Here is a 21,709-nt window from a genome sequence, read left to right on the forward strand (position 1 = left end):
TTGAAAAGAATAAATAACAGTAAAGAAACGGGAAAGAAAATTCGAATGGCCCCAATGTCTGTATGAAAGGGGCGTCCACATTCTGAACGTCGCGGCAATCCCTAATTCGGAAGGGTTCGAAGCTCGTGAGGTTTAGCAAATCAAGCCATGGCTATGGCGACGAAGCTTGGATTGTGAATGCGGTGGGATCATTCACCACAATGCCGAAAGCTCGTAGGCCATTGTGCCTGCTCGGGTTGTTCGAGCCTTATGGACGTGAGGTTGTGGACGGAAACGAGGTCGCAGAGCCAAGCGGGAGCGATGGCGCTGGGAGCAGCGGCAAGGAAGACCTCCGAGGGAAGTATTCAATTTTTGATGCGGATGCGGTGTGCGGGAAGGGAGGGAGATTGGATCAGGCTGCGATCGGGGTCACTTTCTGGGACCACGATGAGGAGCTCTATATCCAGAACAACACGGTGGTGTGGAGCGCGGGGCATCAGGTACGCAAGCGATTCAGCTGCGATGCAACTATCGTGCAGGCGAAGTGGTGTCGGATGAGCGATACGCGGGAGCCGTTGCTCTGTGTATTGCATTCGGATTTCATCAACACGTACACGCCGTCCGGTGAAATGCACATTGTGCCCTTGCATTGCCGAGTCTCTGCAATCTGGCCGCTTCCGTGTGGATTGTTGTTGCAACGCGGGCCGGATAGGACCCCGAGATTGAGCTCGGATACGTTTTCCATGGCCATGGAGTCGCCGATCCATCCTCGTGATTGGCTTCGTGAAGGTTTTCGGGATAATGTGATCTCTCCTGTGCCGGCGGGGAGCTCTAGTGCGAGGCGGTCTAGTTTTTTATCTACTCTGCCTGTTAGGCCGACATCTTCGTTTTTCTATCTGCAGCATCCTCTTGAAATGCCGCACCCGGTTAGGGTTGAAGAAGGGGCGAAGACGAGGTTGTTGTCTGATATGGACGAGAAAATAATTTGGAGTAGTACTGCAGTTCCGTATGTTGTGACATACCATACAGCGAAGAGACAACATACTGTGTGGGAAGTGAAAGCTGCGCCTGCAGAGTCCGAGTCTAACATTCTGAAAGGTGCGCCTGCGTGGGATATCATGGAGAGTATTAGTTTGCAGCGTTCCTGGACCAAAAAGGGCGGACAGCAGCAGGCCCGAGAGGTGTTCATGGCAACTGATGAAGATGGGGTGCCATTGTTGTGCCTTGTTATCGCGGAATCGCAGCAATTGCTTGCCCTTCGACTTCATAGTTCAGATCTATCCACTGATGGACAGGATAAATCAAAGCTGGAGGTTTCATGGAATATCACTGCTATATCGGCTGCCCCGATCGTTGCCACTCGCCCGAGGCTGAAAAGCACGGGTTCTGCTGCGTATGATATTCTGACCTTGTCCCCTGATGGTACTTTATTTCTTCATATAGGTCGGTATCATATATGCCGCTACTTCCTTCCCATCTCGGCATTGGAATCTCTCAAAGTAAGACCTCCAGGCAAGGGCTCTGTTTCAACCTCCATGCCGTCGGATGCTACGAGCAGTGGGCGAGATGGAGCTCAGAAAATAGTGGGTCTCTGTGATCCAGTGCAAGGTCGTGTCAATGTGGTGACGGAATCTGGAAAAATGTACCGATGTGCAGTCAGTTTGACCCCTTCATCAGCTATAACTGTTCTGTGCATGAATGCTTTATCCCAAGGTCTTCGTCCCGCTCTGTACCGATACCTGTTGTCCCGATTGCTGGAGCGAGAATTCCCAATTGTAGATGCTTTGCGTGTAACAACGGCTAAATCTAGTGGAAAACCCGACCTGGATTGGGCAGCTTTTTCTGGCCTCATTACGGAGATTATTAGAGACATGCCTGGTGACGTACTTCCTCCTAAAGACCTTGCCCCTCCCAAGCCGGTAAAGGACGATCCATCTTCATGGAAATTTTTACTGCAGAGTAGTATGCATCAAAGCAATTTGGCAGCTTTGCGATACCCAGCTCTGATGCCGGAGGAGAACTTCAGCATTCTGGAGACTCTCCCATTGCCTGGACCCATTATTACAGATAACGCTGATACAGAGACAGCTGTTTACTATTCGGTGATGGTTGAAATTCTTGAAGTTCTGCACGCTGTTTATGAAGACTGCAAGCTCGATACGTTGCGCTGGCGAGAGCTTTGGCAGTTGGGAGCAACTCTAAGCAGTCTGGCAGCAGCGAGCGGGGAAATGGGATACGTCGATCACTACTCACGCGACTTTCCCCTAGCTGTTCTGCCTTTGCCGATCCTACCAGAATCAGTGAGCCTGAAAAACAATGGAAAAGTTCCTCCAAATCTGTTTCAGTGGCTTGAGAAATGTTTGAAAGGCAATCGGCCAGCTGAGAATACGGAGAGTTTGCCTGGTTTACTCACCAAGGAGACGGCTAGTTGTGTTGATTGGTCCCGCAGAGTGATTGGGTTCTATGATCTTTTGACTGGAGGGGAAGTCGTGAACGGGCGCCTACCATCAGGTGTGCAACTTAGCATTTCATCAGGCATTGCTACTACTGGAGAGCAGCGCACAGTGCTTGCCATGGTAGCTGAAGGCTTCGGATTACCCGAGCTAGATCGTCTTCCCCCTGGAGTCTCCCTTCCATTGCGTCATGCTTTGGATAGATGTCGTGAAGCTCCCCCAGGAAACTGGCCAGCTCAAGCGTATGTTCTTATTGGCCGTGAGGATTTAGCTTCCACTCATGTAGCAAGGCCTTTGAAACATATGACATCGCATAAAATCGGCGAGAATCTCAAAATGGATGAGTCAGGGACAGTAACCAAGCAGCCCGACTATCTTTCGATGGCAGCCCCTTACACTTCACATCTACGACCTATCTCCAGTCTTCCTGGGTTTAGTGATCCAAATGATACTGCAGATGCCAATGGGACCACAGCTGGAGTAGATCCTCAGTTGGTTGATGGTATGGAGCACATGGCCACCACATCAGCACCGCTGCGCTTTGGTCGAGATCTTCGCTTGAATGAAGTGCGGCGGTTGCTGGGTTCATCAAAGCCGGTGGCGGTGCGAACAAATAATGTACCAGATGTGAGTGACCCTGATATTGTTGCTCTGCAGCAGGCACAACTATGGCAATTAGCTCAACGAACCACCGCATTGCCTTTTGGACGAGGAGCTTTCACTCTAGGCACATCTAGTGCAATGTTGACAGAGGCTCTGCCCATACCAAAACTGATACTAGCAGGACGCCTTCCTTCGCAAAATGATGCTACTGTGAATTTGGATGCAAACACAGCCAACCTTGCTGATGTAACTTCATGGCCGGATTTTCATAATGGTGTCGCTGCTGGTCTTAGGCTTGCTCCAGGTCAGACAAAGATCTCTCGCACCTGGATTGTCTATAATAAACCTGATGAGCCAAATTTTTCACACGCGGGCTTGCTGATGGCTCTGGGGTTGCTTAAGCATCTTGGTGTGCTTGCTGCGACCGATGTTTATCGCTACCTTTCTCAGGAGCATGAGGCAACGACTGTAGGTGTACTCCTGGGTATGTCTGCCGCTCACCGGGGTACCATGGACCCTGGTATTTCCAAAATGTTGTATCTCCACATTCCAGCTCGTCATCCCCCTTCTTATCCAGAACTGGAGTTGCCAAGCCTCGTGCAGTCTGCAGCATTATTGGCCGTCGGTCTCCTGTACCAAGGCTCAGCACACCGTCTAACCACGGAAATTCTTCTTGCGGAGATTGGGCGGAAGCCTGTTGGTGATAATGCGTTGGACAGGGAAGGGCATGCTCTTGCGGCAGGTCTTGCTTTAGGACTAGTAACTTTAGGTCGAGGAAGGGATGCCTGGGGTCTAGCTGATCTTCACATCGAAGATCGCTTGAGATACTACATTTCTGGTGGGAGTGATACTATTGATGAACGGCAAAGAAGGTTTGATGGGACCGTGAGTAGTACCAACTCAGTGTCGAGAGCTTTTGACGACCAAACACAAATTATGGAAGGGTCAACCGTCAATTTGGATGTCACTGCTCCGGGTGCAACTCTTGCTCTGGGGCTCATGTTTATGAAGACCAATTGTGAAGTGGTAGCAGCTCGACTGGCCATTCCGGATACCCATTTTTCTCTTGAGTATGTTCGACCTGATTTCATATTGTTACGATTAGTGGCGCGGAGTCTGATTTTATGGGACAGTGTGCAGCCAACAGAGGAATGGATACAGGCTCAGGTACCTGGTATCGTGAAGGAGGCAATTCTAGTTTCTTCGAAGGAAGGTTCTCCTGAGCTACCCCTTAACGCTGATGCAGACCTTGAAGCTCTTGCGCAAGCACACGTTAACATTCTTGCTGGAGCTTGTTTATCGATTGGACTGAGATATGCAGGGACATCCAGTGCGGAAGCTCGGCAATCATTACGACATTACGCTCTCTATTTTATGAATGAAAAGCGTGCAGCAGTTCCACATGGTGCTGCTGCAAGCCCTAATAATAGGCGTCAATATGTAGACCGTAATATCCTTGAGACATGTCTCAATGTTGCCGTGCTTTCTTTGAGCCTGGTCATGGCTGGCACAGGCCACCTTGATACTTTCAGGCTCTTGAGGTTCTTGAGGCGAAGAACAGATGCTGATGGTATCACATTCGGGAATCAGATGGCCATAAGCATGGCCATTGGTTTCCTTTTTCTTGGTGGAGGTGGTCTTACATTTGCGACTAACAACGGTGCAGTAGCTGCACTACTGATTGCATTATATCCCAGGTTTCCAACTGCGCCTAATGACCATCGATGTCACTTACAGGCATTCCGCCATTTGTATGTTCTGGCGACAGAAAAGCGCTGTTTGCAAACTGTTGATGTGGACACTGGACTGCCTGTCTATGTACCCATCGAAATGACCTTGAAGGAGACGGCACACTATGGTGAAACTACTTTTAGCCGGGTGACACCTTGTATTCTTCCAGAGCGGTATCTTCTGAAGCGAGTGCGAGTTTGTGGTCCGCGGTATTGGCCGCAGGATACTGAGCTGCCGGCTGTAGACAAACCATGGTGGGAACCAGGGGAATCAGGTCCTTTTGATGGGGGTATTTTGTATGTGAAGCGTAAAGTAGGGGCGCGCTCGTATGCAGACGATCCAATAGGTTGTCGATCTTTGCTCTCTCGAGCAATTCATAAAAGTGGCGATGACAATTGTTCACGAGCAGCTGGCAGAAGTCAGCTTTCTGAAGTAGATCAGCTAGTGAGCACATTCTCAGCTGATCCCAGCATGTTGGCTTTCGCTCAACTCTTCTGCAGCGGAGCTGACAACAAGAAATCTAGTGGGGATTTCGACAATTTCTGTTTACAAGCTTTATATGAATCTGTGAGCACTGATCGTCCAGCTTTACTGCAGACATACTTGGCACTGTATACTTCGGTTGAGGCCTTGATTGATCGTGCCACTGGTAGGGGAACTAGTGCAAACGGCATTTGTAGCGACTCTCTATCAATATACAGTTTAAAGGTTGCAATGGCGTATTGTGACAACATAGATCAAAGCGCAGAGGGCAAGCCCCTTGTCCAACGCACCTTCTTATCTGGACTTGCAAAAAGGGTGGATGATGTTCTAAACAGCCCTCTTCGTTCATCCTCTGAGGCTCAGGATGCAGAAATGAAGCCTTACTTTTCTGAGCTGTTTTCTTACCTTGATACCTGGCAGTTCCCATTGAAGCAGATAACACAAACAGAACATGGTGTGAAGAAAACATCAGGTCTAGGGACAAGAGTTTGCAGTATAATGTTCTCATGTTTCCTCTGTTGGTATGGAATCCCTCAGCCACAGCGTGTAGCCTCTGTGCTCCAGCAGTTAGTTCTAGAGGTTCCGGGTTTTCTGAACACCAGGCAATCGGATTTGCATTCTGCTCTTCCGATGCTTGGACTTGCGTTACCCAGCACGCCATTGCCAGCCTTGTTACGGATTTCAGAGTGCTTGCCATTTCTCTCTCTTGCTAAATTCAGGTAGAATGACACTGCCTGTGATGGGCAGCGCTCTCTGAAGCTATATCATGGTTAAGCTTAGAAGTCCGAGCTCACATGAGAGGTCTCGACTAGAGACAGGTATTGTATCGTGTTGTTGGTTCAAGTGAATTTCCCTATGGCCCAATTCGACCTGTGTATCACATTATTTTGATGGAAAACTAGGGAAAGATTTGTGGAGCAGAGCGTTGGACCACATGTGGTAGCATGTTTCCTACTTATCGTTCATCAAACCGGATTCTAGACAACACAGAAGGCAGAAGGGACGAACAACAATTATGAATTGTGATTGGGCGATTATACGGAGGAGCGCTATATTCATGCTGCTTCAGGGATTTATTTTTATGCCGAGGCAACCAGATCTGATCACAATGTAAAGAAGCATGATTCACCGATCATGGCATGCAGGTTGAACTTGCTTACTGAAAGAGTTCTGAATTGAGAGTATGTGACTGTTGCAAGTTTGTCTTCAACCAGACGTGGCTTGTATTTTTTGATCTGAAAATTCTGATTATCAATTTCCGTTTCTGGTTTTCATATATGTCTGATTTGCCGATTATTTGGCTATTTAAGCAGATTCATAAAATGTTCTTTCCAACGAGTTTTACCAACCTATCTATTGGTGTCTGTTGTATTATCAATTCCTTTTACTCTGATTTTTTTGGTAACTGCAGATGTTAGGATATTCCTCTTTCGCTGAAAGTATGCAGATTGGTAATAAATTTCTTCTCTGAATTTTGCAGATCTAGCTCCAGGTTTTCATCAGTGCTTTCTCATCTACCATGTATTTGGAAAGAGGAAAGTCCCCATGCTTGCGGAAGTGTGGCATGCTTGTAATCAATTCCGGCAGTAATCTGATCAGAAAGGTAGGAATGAAGGCAGATGTCTGTTGTTTTGCAGATTTAATAGTCGTTGCTTTTAGTGAAGCTGAGGCATGGAGGTACTACTGCCGTTGTTTGTTTCGCACATGTTCCTTTGAGGTTATAAAAACCAAAACTACTAGGTGTCTTCTAGTCCTTTGAGCATTACAACCCCAGCATTTACTACCAGATATTTTGTAGATGTACGGTGTTATTTACCTTTTGCAATTCCTTGGAATCTCTGAAGGGGGATACTCCGTGATCCTCGTGGATCCTGATCGGAGGGTCGGAACATTGTGATCTTTTTTAATTGGAATTGCGGTGGTGATTCCTGGTGAACTCTAAATCGTTCGTTTTCAACAGAGCAGTTTCTATTCAACTCTGCTTGTCACATACTCTACTTTTTGTGGAGTTAACTTTAGTTTTTTAAACGTTTTAGACCCGATCTGCTTAAACACTGAATGATAATGCTAGCTGCACGTAGTTCCAGGCCTGCAGTGGGTCTTCATTTCAGAACGTATATGAGCTCTGTTTACTATGATATCTCTCGGCTATGCCGCATAAATGGAGAATAATATTACTGGGCTTGTGTTTCATACCAGGTACTGCAAAGAACTTCGAATTAAACGTTTTATGATCATGCAACGACAGAGGGAAACTCAGGATAAAACTACTGCATTGTTTATTACGGGGATGTTCTGGTAAAATTGTCACTCTACTTGCTCAGCACGGCTCTGGCATTTGCCTCCTAACTCCAAGACCAGATTCTGTATCTTAGATGAGAACTAAACATGTTGGTGCATCTCCAGGACATGTTGGAGAATGCACACGCAATACACAAGGTCATCTTTAGCCGGACTTTGCGGACTCATGGGAAATAGCTTTAAAAAAGATATTGCACACTGCTCGAAATACTACCAAAAAAGAATAGAAAATAAAAGAAAATCTATCTTTGGTTCGTGAGATGCAGATTCTGGGCATTTGAGGCTTAAGTTTTGCTTTGTTGAAAGCAAATTTGGAAGCCTAGCACGAGCCCCTTGGCAGCACCCACAACATCGAAACTGTTCACATCATTCGAGCCACCTGCCAATCTGCAAAGCATAAGGTAGATGCAAAGGACAAAGTGGGGGAAATGGGGGCTAAAAGCAAACCAGAGGCTAGCACCGACAGGTGACACTAGGTGGAGGAACTTGCGCACTGAGGACAGGACAAACAGATGCGTGCTTCCTGCTAGGAATCACATACGCTTACCATAAATCAAGGGCCGCTCCCTCCGAGGTCGCTCTCAGTACAGATCCCTGCTTAACTAAATTATTTCTCTAGTGAAGCTGGTGACGCCAGGCTGAATGTGGGGTACTGCACACAAATGACGACAGTTAACAATGTTGGATTCCAGCAAAAATAGCCACCCCGCCTGTCTTTTCTGTACACCGCACGACCATTAGTGGAGCACAAGGCACCTTTGTAACTCTCACGTAAGCCTTCTCCATTAGTCCAGTTTTTTCTTCCTCCTTTGTCATTTCCGCCAGGGAGACACTACCTGGCTCCTCTTACACGAACAATCCAAATTTGATACTCTTCAGAGTAGGAGGGATATTTGAAATTGCTGCACATCCAAAATTTAATAGTTTGGGTAGATTCAAAACACATTAGTATGTTTACTTTTGCAGGTAGTTGCAAGGTGATAAAAAGTAATTTTTTTAGGGCGAGAGTATCACAATGGACGATGTAATGTATTAAAATAATGGAGTGCAATTGATAATAACTAATAACGTTATTTACTTAAAAGAAAAAATTAAAAAATATTAGATGCAATGCAACAATCTAAGTCTTTAAATATAACAACAATTATTATACTTCTTCTAGTTGATATAGGTATAAAAAGTATGATTTAAATTATTTTTTTGCACATAAAATAACCTTAAGTATGTATTTTTATATTTTAAAGCTCAATTGGTTGTTTTTCTAAAATTGCTTAAATAAAATTTATAAATTTTAAGTTTTAATTTAATTTTTTGATTATTTAATAAAAAATTCAAAAGATTTTTTTTAATATTTTCGAATTTGATAATTGATTTATTACTTTTATTATATATTTAAAAATTTTAATTACTTTATAATGTATTTAAAAATTAAATATAAATTTCCTATATTCTAAAATCTTTAGAGTTATATATATATATATATATATATATATATAAATTTGATAATAGACATATTTAGCATTTTAAAACTATCTATTATTAAAATATACTGATAAAATCTATATTATAAAAAAATTAAATAATAATATTTTTATATGCTTTTTTGGTGTAATTATAGAATTACATATATATATACAATCAACTCTTATAATAGAGATTGATTGAAGAAATTATTGATTATTTAGTGCAGTTGACTATATGGTGAAGTATAGTGTAGCTGGTGTAGAATGAGACCTGCAAAATATGTTAACTACAATCCAAGTTGACTTTAACAAGATTTACTATAATAAGGACTGATTGTATTTAGCAATGTTTTAGAAAATCTATGTATGATTTTTATTTTTATTTCTATGTTTTTAAAAAGAAAATCAAAAGAAAATACATCTTAAAAATTTTATAAAAAAGTATAGCAAAAAGTTATTATAGATAATAAAATAAGGATGCATAATCATTTTCTTTTTTGTAAAAAATGTAAAGAATATGATTATCATTTATCATGGTTTTGGATTATATTTATTTACATCTATCTATACATATACAATATTTTGATTGTTGATTAATATCATCTCTTGAAAAAAAATGATTAATTATCAAAGGTTATTTATCATCAAAGGTGGAGCATTAAAGGCAAGATAAATATCATTCTTGCAAGGGTTGTATAATCTAAACTACTCACTTCTACCTTGCTACGTGGCAATGTGGCATTGCCTTTTCCAATCACATATACTCACATAGTCTTTCCAGCCATGTGGCCCCTATTAATTATCTCTATTAAATTATAAAATAAATAAAATCAATTAATTATTAAAAAGTAGAGATTACTAATTATTTATCATAGAATAGAATTGTTTCTCAAATTTTTGATTAATTTTTGGGAGATTAGTTATTAGGAAGAATATTGTATATATATATATATATATATATATATATATATATATCTTACTTGAGCACAAACTTCACAATTATTCTATATTTTTTAATTGATGCAAACAATTATTTAATAATATTTACTATGTATTTTAGAATATTGAGTTAAAGAATTCTTTAGTAGAAACGATTTTTTAAAGTTACAAGTCTTTTAAAAATATTGTAATTTTTAAGAGATTAAGAATACTTTGTGAAAAAATAATCAAGAATTGATGTATTTCAGAAAAACAATGGTTAGCAATTATCTCTTGCTATCATCATTTTGAATGTTTCATCGTTTTTATCTATTTATAAAAAATTACTATATATATATAATTTTAAAAATTATGTGCCTATACATAATAAAAATATATATGAAGGTTTTAAAGACAATTTGATGTCTTTCAATGTTTCAATTTCTTTTCAATTGGTATTGAATATATGTATTTGAATAATAAGACATAAACATTAATTAACAATTCTTAGTTGAAAATTTTTAAAACAATAAATTAGCTTTCACAATTCTAAATTTATTCTATCATGTCTATTAGTTTATTTCAACTTATGGTAATTATGATATCACAGTCATATCTTCAACCCAATTTTGCACAAATTTTTACCTAGCCAAAATAATCAAGTGTTCTTATGCCAATAATGATAATTTATTTTTTACCGTGATTGAATCGTTTATTAATATTTAAGACATATCTTTAGGAATCTATTATCTTATAAATGTAAGTGAATGCACAACTGACATTTTTTTAAAATGAATAATAAATTATTGATATGATTATTGCGGATTACATGTGTCAGAACATAGGAACTATTAGTTCCTTCAACAGTTTCCGTCATATTTATTAGTTTTTTTTATATTCTGTTTTTTCAATTATCAAGTCAAGGTTTAGATGCTTTTTAATTTCTGTTAAAATTTCAATAAAAGACCTCAAAATATCTCATACTAGACAAAAATGCATGCAAGATTGAACAATAAAATGTTTTAGAGGGTACAAATCTAAACTACAAATGGAATAATCCAAGTATAAAATGAATAACTGTAAAACCATCATTGATTAAAACAGAATTATTTAAAAAAAATATATGGGGCGTGCACAAATTAAAGGTATATATTATTCAAAGGAAAATATACAGTTTCTTACTTATGGATTCCCAAGCTGATTGCAAAAGAAAAAAAGTTATCTTGAAATCTTTCTAAAACATTATTTATTTTAATATTTTTTTTGAAAAATAAAACGCTTTTAAAGTTACTTTCATGATTACATCATGGATTATATATATATATATATATATATATTTATAACTATTTTATTCATTCTTTTTTATGTGGTGTTTATGTTTTAATGTGAATAACCTTTGACGTAATTGCACAATTCCAAAACCAAGTCTATCAATTTATACTCAATATTTCATCTACATAGTAAGTACATTCTCAACACCACTCTTAAATATTTGTTATCAAAACAAAAAAATTATAATATATATTTTTATAATAATTTTATGTGCTCTTGTCTAAGTTTTCTTCAAAAACAAATGTAAAAAATCATAAAAAGGAAGAAATACTTCATAAACCAAACGAATGGGAACAAAGTTGAACTCACTGTGACAACACAAATGGAATATGCTACCATTAATGTTTTACGCACCGTATTCGATGAAAAATTCAGAAAGTGCACAATTTAGAAAGTGTGTATTGGGAATATGCAATTCTAAATTCCTTGAAGCATGTTCACGCTTGATTGGGTTCCAAAACCCATGAGCATGAAAGGACTTATTTATGCAAAGATGGATGGAGGCTAACATTTCTATATCACTTCACACATTGTCCCACCATTCAATGACACATCATCTTTCCATGTTTTCTTCCGGATTAAGCTACAATCGTTGAGAATCAAATAAAATTCACAACATAGGATTATCATTGAAATGCGTTAAAATGCAAAACGAGGATTATACCAACTCGCCCATCCTACCTTGGGCTCCAATGTAGAATTTCTTTGACTTCAAACCTCTTTATGATATATATATATATATATATATATATATATGTATTGTGTTTTAAAATTCTTATTTAATCTACAAATATTTTAAATTTGGTCCCTAGTATTTCATTTATGGCTTATTTGTTAGATAAATAATGGGATATATTGTCACCCTTCAAAGTGTGGAAGGGCATGAGAATGCCCATGTGGGGCTTCCATGTTAGATTCTTTATTGTCTTCTCTTTATTTTAGAATTGCACAATTATTGTTGTTTGTTTGATTTCTTTCTAAAGAAAAAAATGGTACATGTTTGTATTTATATCTTTACTCACATATACACATTTGCATATATAAATAAAATTCATGCTTGAAATTTTTGTTGAATTTTTTTTTTCTATTTTCTATTTTTGAAATTATTAAATCGAATATTTGGTTACTACAAAGCATATAAGATACAAGTAGTATATATGGAGTTGCAGGTTGATTCACAAATCAACAGATTTCAATATTGAATTTTGGGTTGCCATTATATTGTTACAATCATTTGTGTGTGTGTATGTGTATAAAATATATATATATATATATATATATATATCATAATAAGTTCTAAAAAAATTATTTTAAAGAAATTGACTTCTATACATATTTGTAATACAAATATTCTTTAGATAATAAAGAACTGTATTAATATGATTAGCAATTATGGAAGATGTCAAGGCATGTAGAGACTGTGCACCGTTGATAGGGAACCAAAACAAGTTTCATTGAAATAATAAGGTGAATTTTAACAAAGAAGAACACAAATTTGAATGATTGTTAAGTTGATCTAGATGTCAATAAGATTCAAAATCAAAAAATTAAAAATATTTTTTAGCTTTTTTGTGAAATGAATTAAAGTGATTAAAAATTCGAAATGTAATTAATTCAAGTTGAAGTAAATTAAATAAAAGCTTAAAACATTGAAACAACAAAATCAAATAACCGAAAAATAAATTCAATATCATATTTACATTGAAAAATATATATGGAATATTAAAAAAATATAAATAATAGAAAAAAAATAATCAAATTTTATAAGACTCAATAAATATTTTGAAATTTTAAAAACTATTCAAGTTGTGAGATGAAAATCTGCGTCTAAATTACACAGAATAAGCATGTGTAGAGATCATATATATATATATATATATATATATATAAGCACAGATTAATAAAGAATAAATTCAATTCAGATACCATGTGATAAGCAAAATTCTTTATCTCTGTGAACAAAACTATACAAGAATAAAAATAAAGTAAAAAATGTAAAAAAAATGAAATTTGCCTTATGGCCCAGTAAAAAAAAATTAAAAACTAAATATTGTAAATATGGCAAATTTTTATAGTTATTGCAATGTAGAAGATTATATATATATATATATATATATGCATACATACATATATTGCACTTCTTTTCAAAATGATATGCATGATCTAAGGGGTACCACAAAAATAGGTGAAAAGTCATATTTTGAATTAAATATAGGCTAGAATGCAAACTTATACCTTATTTAGATATATTCATCAGAACTTATATGTTCTCAAAACCAGCTCCAACTCCAAATTGCAAATCCATATTATTTCCTCAGAAAAACCAAGTGTTTAAATTAAAAAGTCATTTTATTCTTAACACCCTAGCATTAAGAAAGTACATATATATTTAATATCTATTTTAATTTAGATATTATCATAAAAATTTGTATACAACATTAAAATTATTTAATATAGTGGAAAAAAGAAAAAAATTTGTATATCTATATATATATATATTAAATTATTTTTCTATTTGAAAAAATGTAATAATTTATTTTAAAATATTTTATATCTTAATTATTAATATAAAATTATACCAAAATATTATTTATATCTTATTTCTAATATATCACAATAGTATTATTAAGAAGCTTGGAATTCCTAAAGTAAAGTTGTGGAGTTATAGTTGATTTTAAATAATAAAGTGGTATTTTTGCTAAAAACATATCTATCTATGGCATGCAAAACAAGGTACCATGGGTAGAAAAAAAAAATCAATCAATCAATCAATCAATAGTGCACCACCTTTTATCTACTAGACCATGATGGAAACTTATATTCAAAGCATTGTTTTGCACCACATGTTAGACAATTCCTATAAGCCATCTATATTTGAATTTTATGATCTAATATTTAATGATCTATTATTGCAATTCCTACATTTGAAAGAAAAATAATTGGAACACAAGATTTGGCATGGCCCATCAATTTTATAAAATTTGATATATTTAGGCCCATATTTAGAAAATCCTGTATCAAAATTTTTATAAGCAAGTTATGTGTGGAGCAATATTTTATTATAGACCACACCAGAATCTAAAGTTGCATCTACTTCTATTTTTTGATAGAAAATGTAGATAAATTATGAAGTAATGTAATTTTAATTTAATATTTTGAATATTAAAATTTTAAAAAATATGTCTAATATTTGGAAAAATAATCATTGTTATTACAAAATTATATTTTTTTAATATTTTTTAAGATAATGGATGGATTTAAATTGTTCATTAAACAAAAAAATCACATATACAATAATTTTGTAGAATTATTTTCTATATTATTATTATTATTATTATCATTTATATGTCTTTATTTTATTTATAATATTAGTATTATTATTATTATTATTATATATAATATATAACCTATCTATTATAAATCTCTCTCTCTCTCTCTCTCTCTATATATATATATATATATATATAATACATATATCATAAATAATAGGTATGAATACAAACATAATATGTCCTTAATGCAATTTAGGTGTAATTAGACTATATTGTGGAGACTTCATATTTACAATTTTTTTTTGAATAGTATAGTTTTTAATTTTTAAAATTTCAAACTAAAATTTAAAAAAACTTATTATTTTAAAATATCAATTCATTTTCTAGAAAATATAATTGTTATATATTGAATGTAATAGGATTTTTTTTAAAATAAAAATTAAAAAATAATTAAAAAATCTGAAAAGATATTAAAAATTATAATAGTATAATTATCATGTTAAAAACCATAAATTAAAAAGGTAAATAAATAAATAAACTTGTCATGAATAAAGTTCATTAAATAGGATTTAATACTCACACATCTTTAATTTTTCCATTTGAGTCATACTAATTCCACAACTTTGAAAGTGAAAGATGACTTGTTTTTTTTGGCAAAATAGTTATTTCACCAATACCTACCACTACTCAAACTATTTGAATAAAAAAATACCAATGCAACCATGTCACATCTTACTCAACAATGTTTCTACAACCCTATCTCCCTTGTGCGACTATTTCAATTAAAATACACAGTCTAAAATCCATAGTTAGAGCCTGCATTAAAGAACAATATTAAAAAAAAACAAACAAACAAACAAACAAACAACACTAACAACACACATTCAACAATGAATTGTCATGGTCGCGTGCTAGATCAGCAACAGAACACCATGTTCTGACATTCATGGCAAGCCCAGTGTGCTGATTCTCCAGCACATAACAACCTCCACCCCAGAGCACTAAAGAGAACTCACAGCAAGTGAGCCCCTCTCCATCACTAGCTTCTCTAAATAGTGTGTGCAAAGCGTTGGCCGAACACTCATTTTCATGCAGTAATCTCGAAGTTTTGAAGGGATTGTTTCAGTACTGTGATGTATGGACGGTGTTCTAGAATGACTACTAGCATGAAGTAACGAAGCAAAGCTCCGTTAGTGGCCATTCTCACACTGCCTTGGTGATGTCGAAGCTTTCAGTGGTGCCGGTTCCGGTGATCAGATGTGGTGTTGTTGCAGAGAGTTTTTGAGGTCTGTGCTAAAGTTCGGCGGTACCCACAAGTCGAAGATTGTGCCAAGAGGACGCTGGCTCGGAAGTCAATGCGAGAACTAGACCACTGCAACTTGTGAGGACTGGTTGGAGTGATAGCGATCAATGGACTTGAAACTTGGCCGCGGATGAACTCAGCTCAGAAATTCCAGGAGAGGGAGGGAGAGGTAATTCTAGACGCGTTCTGTCTCGTTCTGCGCCGTTGTTCATGAGCATCGATGAGTCACCTCGGGGGTTTGAATGCCTATTGATAGCGTGACTTGAGCTTGGTGGTCTCTTGAACAACTGGAGCTGACTGCAGAGTGATTGAATCTTGGTCGTGTAGGTAGCGTTCGCTGCAAGTTACTTGAACGGTGCACACTTTCGTTCTTTGGATTTCAGTCAAGGAAAAATGGTGTTGAAGTCAAACGGGGGGTGAGTTTCCAATGAGGCTGCTACACAAGCCTTTTTTCTGGTGGTTCTTTAGATAATAACGAAGTGGTCTCACCAGCTTCAAGAGCACTTCAAGGAGCACTCTAAGGCATTTCGCATCTTCCAGCTTTGTACCGCCGAGAAAACTGGTCTCGGAAGTCGCCCACATTATGCTCGCTGCTAAATCTATGGTGGTGGACTACAAAACAGATAATTCCCCCCTCAACTGGACAATAAAATATGACCATGACAGAAGCTGGTACCGAATGAAATATACACACGGGGGTTTGTTATTGCCACGAAATCAATGAATCGTTCTCTTGCTGCATCCGATCAGGATTTATCCGAAAATAGCTGACTGGAATGTGGGCGGCACTTTGCCCAGCTGAGCGGGTGCGAGCGCAATTGGCTCCAATTTGGAAATTGCAATATTAGCTCTCGACCTCTGAATGCACAGAGTGTAATGAGCGACATACCGTGTTCATAATTACAAAAACAACACACTGTTACGCATTGTGCACACGCCCAGAGAGCCTGACATTCTCAGTACAGTTCAGAAATGATCTTTAAAATGATACGGCCCCCTTGCAATAGTAAGGGATCTTCATCAAAATATTAACAAGTTAGCAAAAACAGAACTGTCTATACACGGTGGATTGCATCACTCAAGCTTGCAATGAGTGACCCGGAATGTGAACAGTAGCTACAAATACTTGGTTTCGTTGCAACTAGTCTGATAGATGACCACGACATCGTCTATCTACACCTGACAACTCCGCATTATAACTTGCATTATACTCACATTAACGATAGTAGCCCTTCATGAAGACGTAAGTATTAACCTCCTTTGTACAGTTTCAGACAATCGACCAGCTTCTGGCTTCAACCTAGAGCTAATCGTTACATAAAATGTCAGATTGGAAATGATCTTTAGGTTTCTCGAGGCAAAAGGCAATTTTTTACAAAAGTAATGGTGGAAGATTAATGTCGATTTGTTGCGATGATGAGAAACGATCTCGAGATCGAGACCTATCGTTCGAGATGAAACTGTGTGTCTTCAAGGTTGTATGTCGACTCGCAACTGGATCGAGAACCCACCGTAAGCTGCCATGCTCTTGCTCCTCGCTCGGGGCCAGCTGGGCATGATGCGCCAGAACCTCCCTTCCAAGTCATATACCCACCTTTCGCCAGTGATCACAGAGACAAAGCACATGCCATGTTGTGAGTCGTCATTGGGTCCAACAATATCACACACCTTGAAGTGGTCCAAAAAGTGCTTGGAAGGACCGACTGGCACCTCGTCTAAGGCCTTGGTCACGCGCAAATCCTTGCGTTCGAGTTCCGAGATCTGCACTCTGTCGGAGCCTTCGTACTTCGCCTTCATGATCCTGCTGATCATGAGAATGCGACCTCGGTGCTGCACAAGGTGCACATTGCTGTGCATTCCGGGCAGGTGGACTTCGTAAGAATCCCACAGCCCCGTGTCCATGTCGTAAATCGAGACGCCGGACTTGCACTGCGTGGTGCACACCAGCTTGTTCGTCGATGTCACGACCGCCTGTGACGGCGTGCGATCGTAGTAAGGAAAGTTGTGTTGCGTCGGGACGTCTTTGCTCTCCGCCCATGACATGCTTACCGAGCTGTACATGTAAGTGCAGGTCTTGTCGTAGTCTATCGCCACGACTCTATACTGGCGGGTGAAATTGTCCACCACCATCGCCACAAAATTTGGCAGATTGCGGCACACGGTGTTGTCTTCCCACCGGGGGAGCAGCCTCCAAGTGCGGGTTGCAGGGTTGGCGATTCCAATCACAACCTCTCGGGTTGTGACGTTGGACTTGCCCATGTACGCCACGAAACAGATTAATCCGCCTCCCACGGACGTCACGTATAGATCCGAGAATGGAAGAAAGTTCAGAGACAAGTTGAACCAAGTTTGCGAGGTGTGGCAGTAGAGTGAGGAGCTGCGGAGGTAGTGAAGCTCCGGTCCTTTCTGGTAATATGAGAACGCCGAGAAAGCAGGCTCGGAGACCGTGACCACATAGAAGTGGCATTGCGCAGCAGTGCGGCGCTGTGCGTCGAGAAAATTGGGCGACTGCAAAAGACAATTCCACTTCCTGCAAAGGGATCGCATTTGCAGGAGCTTGGGGAGGGGGAGATACGCGAGGATAAGTTCTATCAGGGGCTCCGGCAGAGTACCCCACAGGTCAGGGTCCATCCACAATTGCTGTTGATTCAGCTCAATGAGGCTGGTACTCAATGACGGATTCGCCAGGTTGATGTTTATCCCTGCGAACAAAAAAACCGACAGCACTGCCACAGTTACAACACTAGCCAACACCAGAAGAAGGAAAACAAAACTTCTTGAAAGTAGCACACAGATTGACTGAAACGCACATTGTGAAATTTCGCTTGATTAGTACTGGAGATTGAAACTAGTGGGAACTGTTCCGGGTGCAACAAGGTTGGATATGTTACCAGGCATTGTATCAGTTTGAAATATTTGCAGAATTCGTGGAGGAATTTGTGGCGTAGGTAACTGACACGAGTATTTGCACAATTGCGTGTCCGATCAGGGGTTATGGTAGTTCCAAGGGATTTATAGGGGAAAAGTTCAAGATCTTGAGGTCTGGATCCGTCTGAATTCTCCGAAAATCAAACTCTAGCTGGCTGGTCGGCAATCATCAAACACAACCACTCCAGGAACACACTTCTGCTCATCTGGACACAACCAGGAAAATAGCAGCAGTCGCTCCAAACCCCAACTCACTCCTCTCAAAATCCCTGATATTACTGCACACTCCTTGAGTCTCCCTTTTCCGGACCCTTTTGTCTTAACTCTCTACCAAATTACACCACGACCGCTCACATTCGAACTCCACAGTCCGACACTCCAAACTCCGTGAACTCTACCAAACCACCCCACCCCTCTCTCTCTCGCCCTCTGCACTGCAATCCCAAACAACATACACGCCGTTCCAAACTGGTCCACGCAGCCCGATATCAAACCCAACCACGCTTATCACAACAGACTGACCAGCACTAACACAGCACGTCTGTACCGACCACAACAACAACTACGACGACGACGCGGAGATCGTCATCAATTTACGAAGCAAAGGTGAGCTGTGGAGGTGGCGCAACAAGTCTGAGTTTGTTGGCAAGGGGGGGATCTGGGGCAAGGGAGTGGGATGATGAGGGAGGTAGTGCTGAGATGGGATTGCTTTATAGTGCGCGATGTAGCGAGCAGGCTAGTATTCACCGCAGCAGGGCTACAAAGACAGAAACCTAGTAACAGAGATAGATATTAATAAATATAAAAACAAACAAATATATGATAAAGCTCGAGGCTTTGCTATCACCATCGTCGCTATCTCCATTGACTCAGGAAGGAAAAGGAAAAGGATGAACCTCGCAAAGGCTGGGGCTACTGCTGCTGCTGCTGCAACCCAGCCAGCAAAGCCAGGAAGCCAAGCCGCAGGGTGAATAGTTAATGTTTCCCTTCCTCACCGGTAGTTAGTTAATGTTTGTTTTTCCCCCTTTTCCTTCCATTTCTCTGTGTGTGTGTGTGTGTGTGTATATATATGTATATATATATATATATATATATATATAGATTACCATTTCATGTCTACTTGTGTTGTTTTTCTTCATAGAAGCTTGAAGGGGAAGTTTACCGCTAAGTCACAAAAACACCCACATGTGTGTGTTTACATATCTAAATACCTGTATTACAAAAGAAACAATTTTAGAAAAAATTAAAATGAATATATAATTTGGCGTGAAGCACAGGTGTTAGTATCATGGGCATCATTGCTGATTTGTCTGTGTGGTGAAGATGCTTGAGTAAATTTGTTTTTATTTGGTTGTTGTTTTTTTCTTTCTTTTCTGGAAAATGGATGATGGAGGTTTGACTCTTGGTTTCTTCAAATGTTGTGCAATAGTGTTGTGTGTGTGTGTGTGTGTGTGTGTGTGTTCAAAACATGTGTATAGTCAATCTAGATTGTTTATTATGGAATGATGAGAAAATCTAGTGCCATTTTTCTAACTTCAAGAAATTTGAGGATAAAATCTTATTTACTTATTTGTTTGAACAACAGAAGAATCCTATGCAAGCACATTTGTGTGGAAGGAGGGGTGCCAACTTAAGAACTCATAGACATCGAAGTTTTTCTTTTTTCTTTTTGTTAAGATTGAATTGAATTTTACATATATGCTGGGTTATTATTACTGGGAAATCACTTCTCGGTGGCCACCTCATGTGGATAGCAACTAAGAAAAATTAATGAAATTGGATCAAAGGCTTTGCAGTGAAGATTCTTACATAGAATTCTTTATATCTTTTTCCCATTATATTTGCCGGCCAATCTCACTACTTGCTACGTGGAGATTTGCACAATCACCGCCATGAAATCCAACAAGCCTAGGAGAAAATAAATGGCTGGAATAGGGAAACCTGGGTTTGAAAAGGCTTTGGGAATATAGTGGAAATAGTTAAACAAAAGAAAGGGTTTTATTAATAGATTTATATTTTTTATTTGTGTTTTCAATTTGAATCCGGAAAAATCTCAAGTGCTTCCAATTTTCCACCTAAGACAGACCTAGAACACAAATTTAGCTGCCCAGAATGGAGTGTCCTCCCACAATTGTTTTCTTATTTTTCTTTTTTTGGTTTAATTTTAATTTTGTGTGTTTTTAGTAGATTCATCTGGTTCCATTCAAGGCAGCATCAAACTTGAAAGGCTAATATTGGATCGTTTTAAATCACAGAATACCCTGTTTTGATGTTCTCTTTCTACTGTATGTGACCTCGCTTTCCACCCCATAAAACGTAAACGTAAAGGTAAAAGTAGAAAGAAAGAAGATGAAGAATAAAACAATAAAATAAATGAATTGAAATGAAATTCTATATATATATATATATATATATATATTTATTCCCAAGTGACCAATCCCTATAATACAACCCCCCAGTATAGTATGTTTATTTAGTTTGTTGATGGCTTACTAATACCCATCCCCATGAAAACTCCAAAAGGGAATCAGCCAAGTATTATTGGATTTCATTCAGATTTGTTCCTGTCCCTTCCCTACCTCCCTCCTTAACTGCCACCACCACTACCCCCCCCCCCCTTATGAATTGTGTACCCACAAATACTTAATCACACATACTTATATACACTTACTTATTTACACATACTTACACATACAAGCTAGGAAGGTAGATAAATAAATTTCCTAAGCCTTTGGGGGAAGGAGTGGGGGGGGGGGGCAATAATACAAAGAGAAAGATAAAAGTAGTGAAGGACGAGGGATATAAATTATAAATACAAATATCTCTATGTGTATATATTTTTAATCTCCACGTAAGCGAACTCCAGTTTGCCCAATTCTGGCTTCTTCGTCCTTCTGGTCGTTCGCCTGGTCTGAAGCGTCGTTTGGTTTGCTTGACTGTAAC

The 21,709-nt window shown here is 38.4% G+C and overlaps 2 protein-coding genes across 4 annotated transcripts; one reads left to right on the forward strand and one right to left on the reverse strand.

The window, feature by feature from the left end:
* Positions 1-77: 77 nt before the first annotated feature.
* On the forward strand, positions 78-7,795 carry LOC112288650 (anaphase-promoting complex subunit 1). 3 transcript variants are annotated; one of them, XM_090254348.1, is made up of 4 exons: positions 78-6,394; positions 6,730-6,852; positions 7,449-7,547; positions 7,656-7,795. In XM_090254348.1, the coding sequence occupies exon 1, from the start codon at positions 201-203 to the stop codon at positions 5,970-5,972; it is 5,772 nt and encodes a 1,923-aa protein (XP_090110474.1). In that variant the 5' UTR covers positions 78-200; the 3' UTR covers positions 5,973-6,394; positions 6,730-6,852; positions 7,449-7,547; positions 7,656-7,795. The 3 variants fall into 3 exon arrangements, with proteins under 3 accessions (XP_090110474.1, XP_090110475.1, XP_024388840.1); XM_090254349.1 differs by lacking the exon at positions 7,449-7,547; XM_024533072.3 differs by lacking the exons at positions 7,449-7,547; positions 7,656-7,795 and having other exon boundaries at positions 6,730-7,210.
* Positions 7,796-16,811: 9,016 nt separating this feature from the next.
* Positions 16,812-19,437, reverse strand: LOC112288397 (F-box/kelch-repeat protein At5g15710). The gene is made up of 2 exons (XM_024532520.3): positions 18,730-19,437; positions 16,812-18,540 (listed from the first exon to the last, which is right to left on the reverse strand). The coding sequence occupies exons 1-2, from the start codon at positions 18,734-18,736 to the stop codon at positions 17,309-17,311; spliced, it is 1,239 nt and encodes a 412-aa protein (XP_024388288.1). The 5' UTR covers positions 18,737-19,437; the 3' UTR covers positions 16,812-17,308.
* Positions 19,438-21,709: the final 2,272 nt, after the last annotated feature.

The sequence above is a fragment of the Physcomitrium patens genome, chromosome 11 (genome assembly GCF_059467195.1).
Source record: "Physcomitrium patens ecotype Gransden chromosome 11, ASM5946719v1, whole genome shotgun sequence".
NCBI classification, from domain to species: domain Eukaryota; kingdom Viridiplantae; phylum Streptophyta; class Bryopsida; order Funariales; family Funariaceae; genus Physcomitrium; species Physcomitrium patens.

Bases quoted from the DNA above. Each gene is read 5' to 3' on its own strand.
- LOC112288650 (XM_090254348.1), top strand. From the start codon at position 201: ATGCCGAAAGCTCGTAGGCCATTGTGCCTGCTCGGGTTGTTCGAGCCT.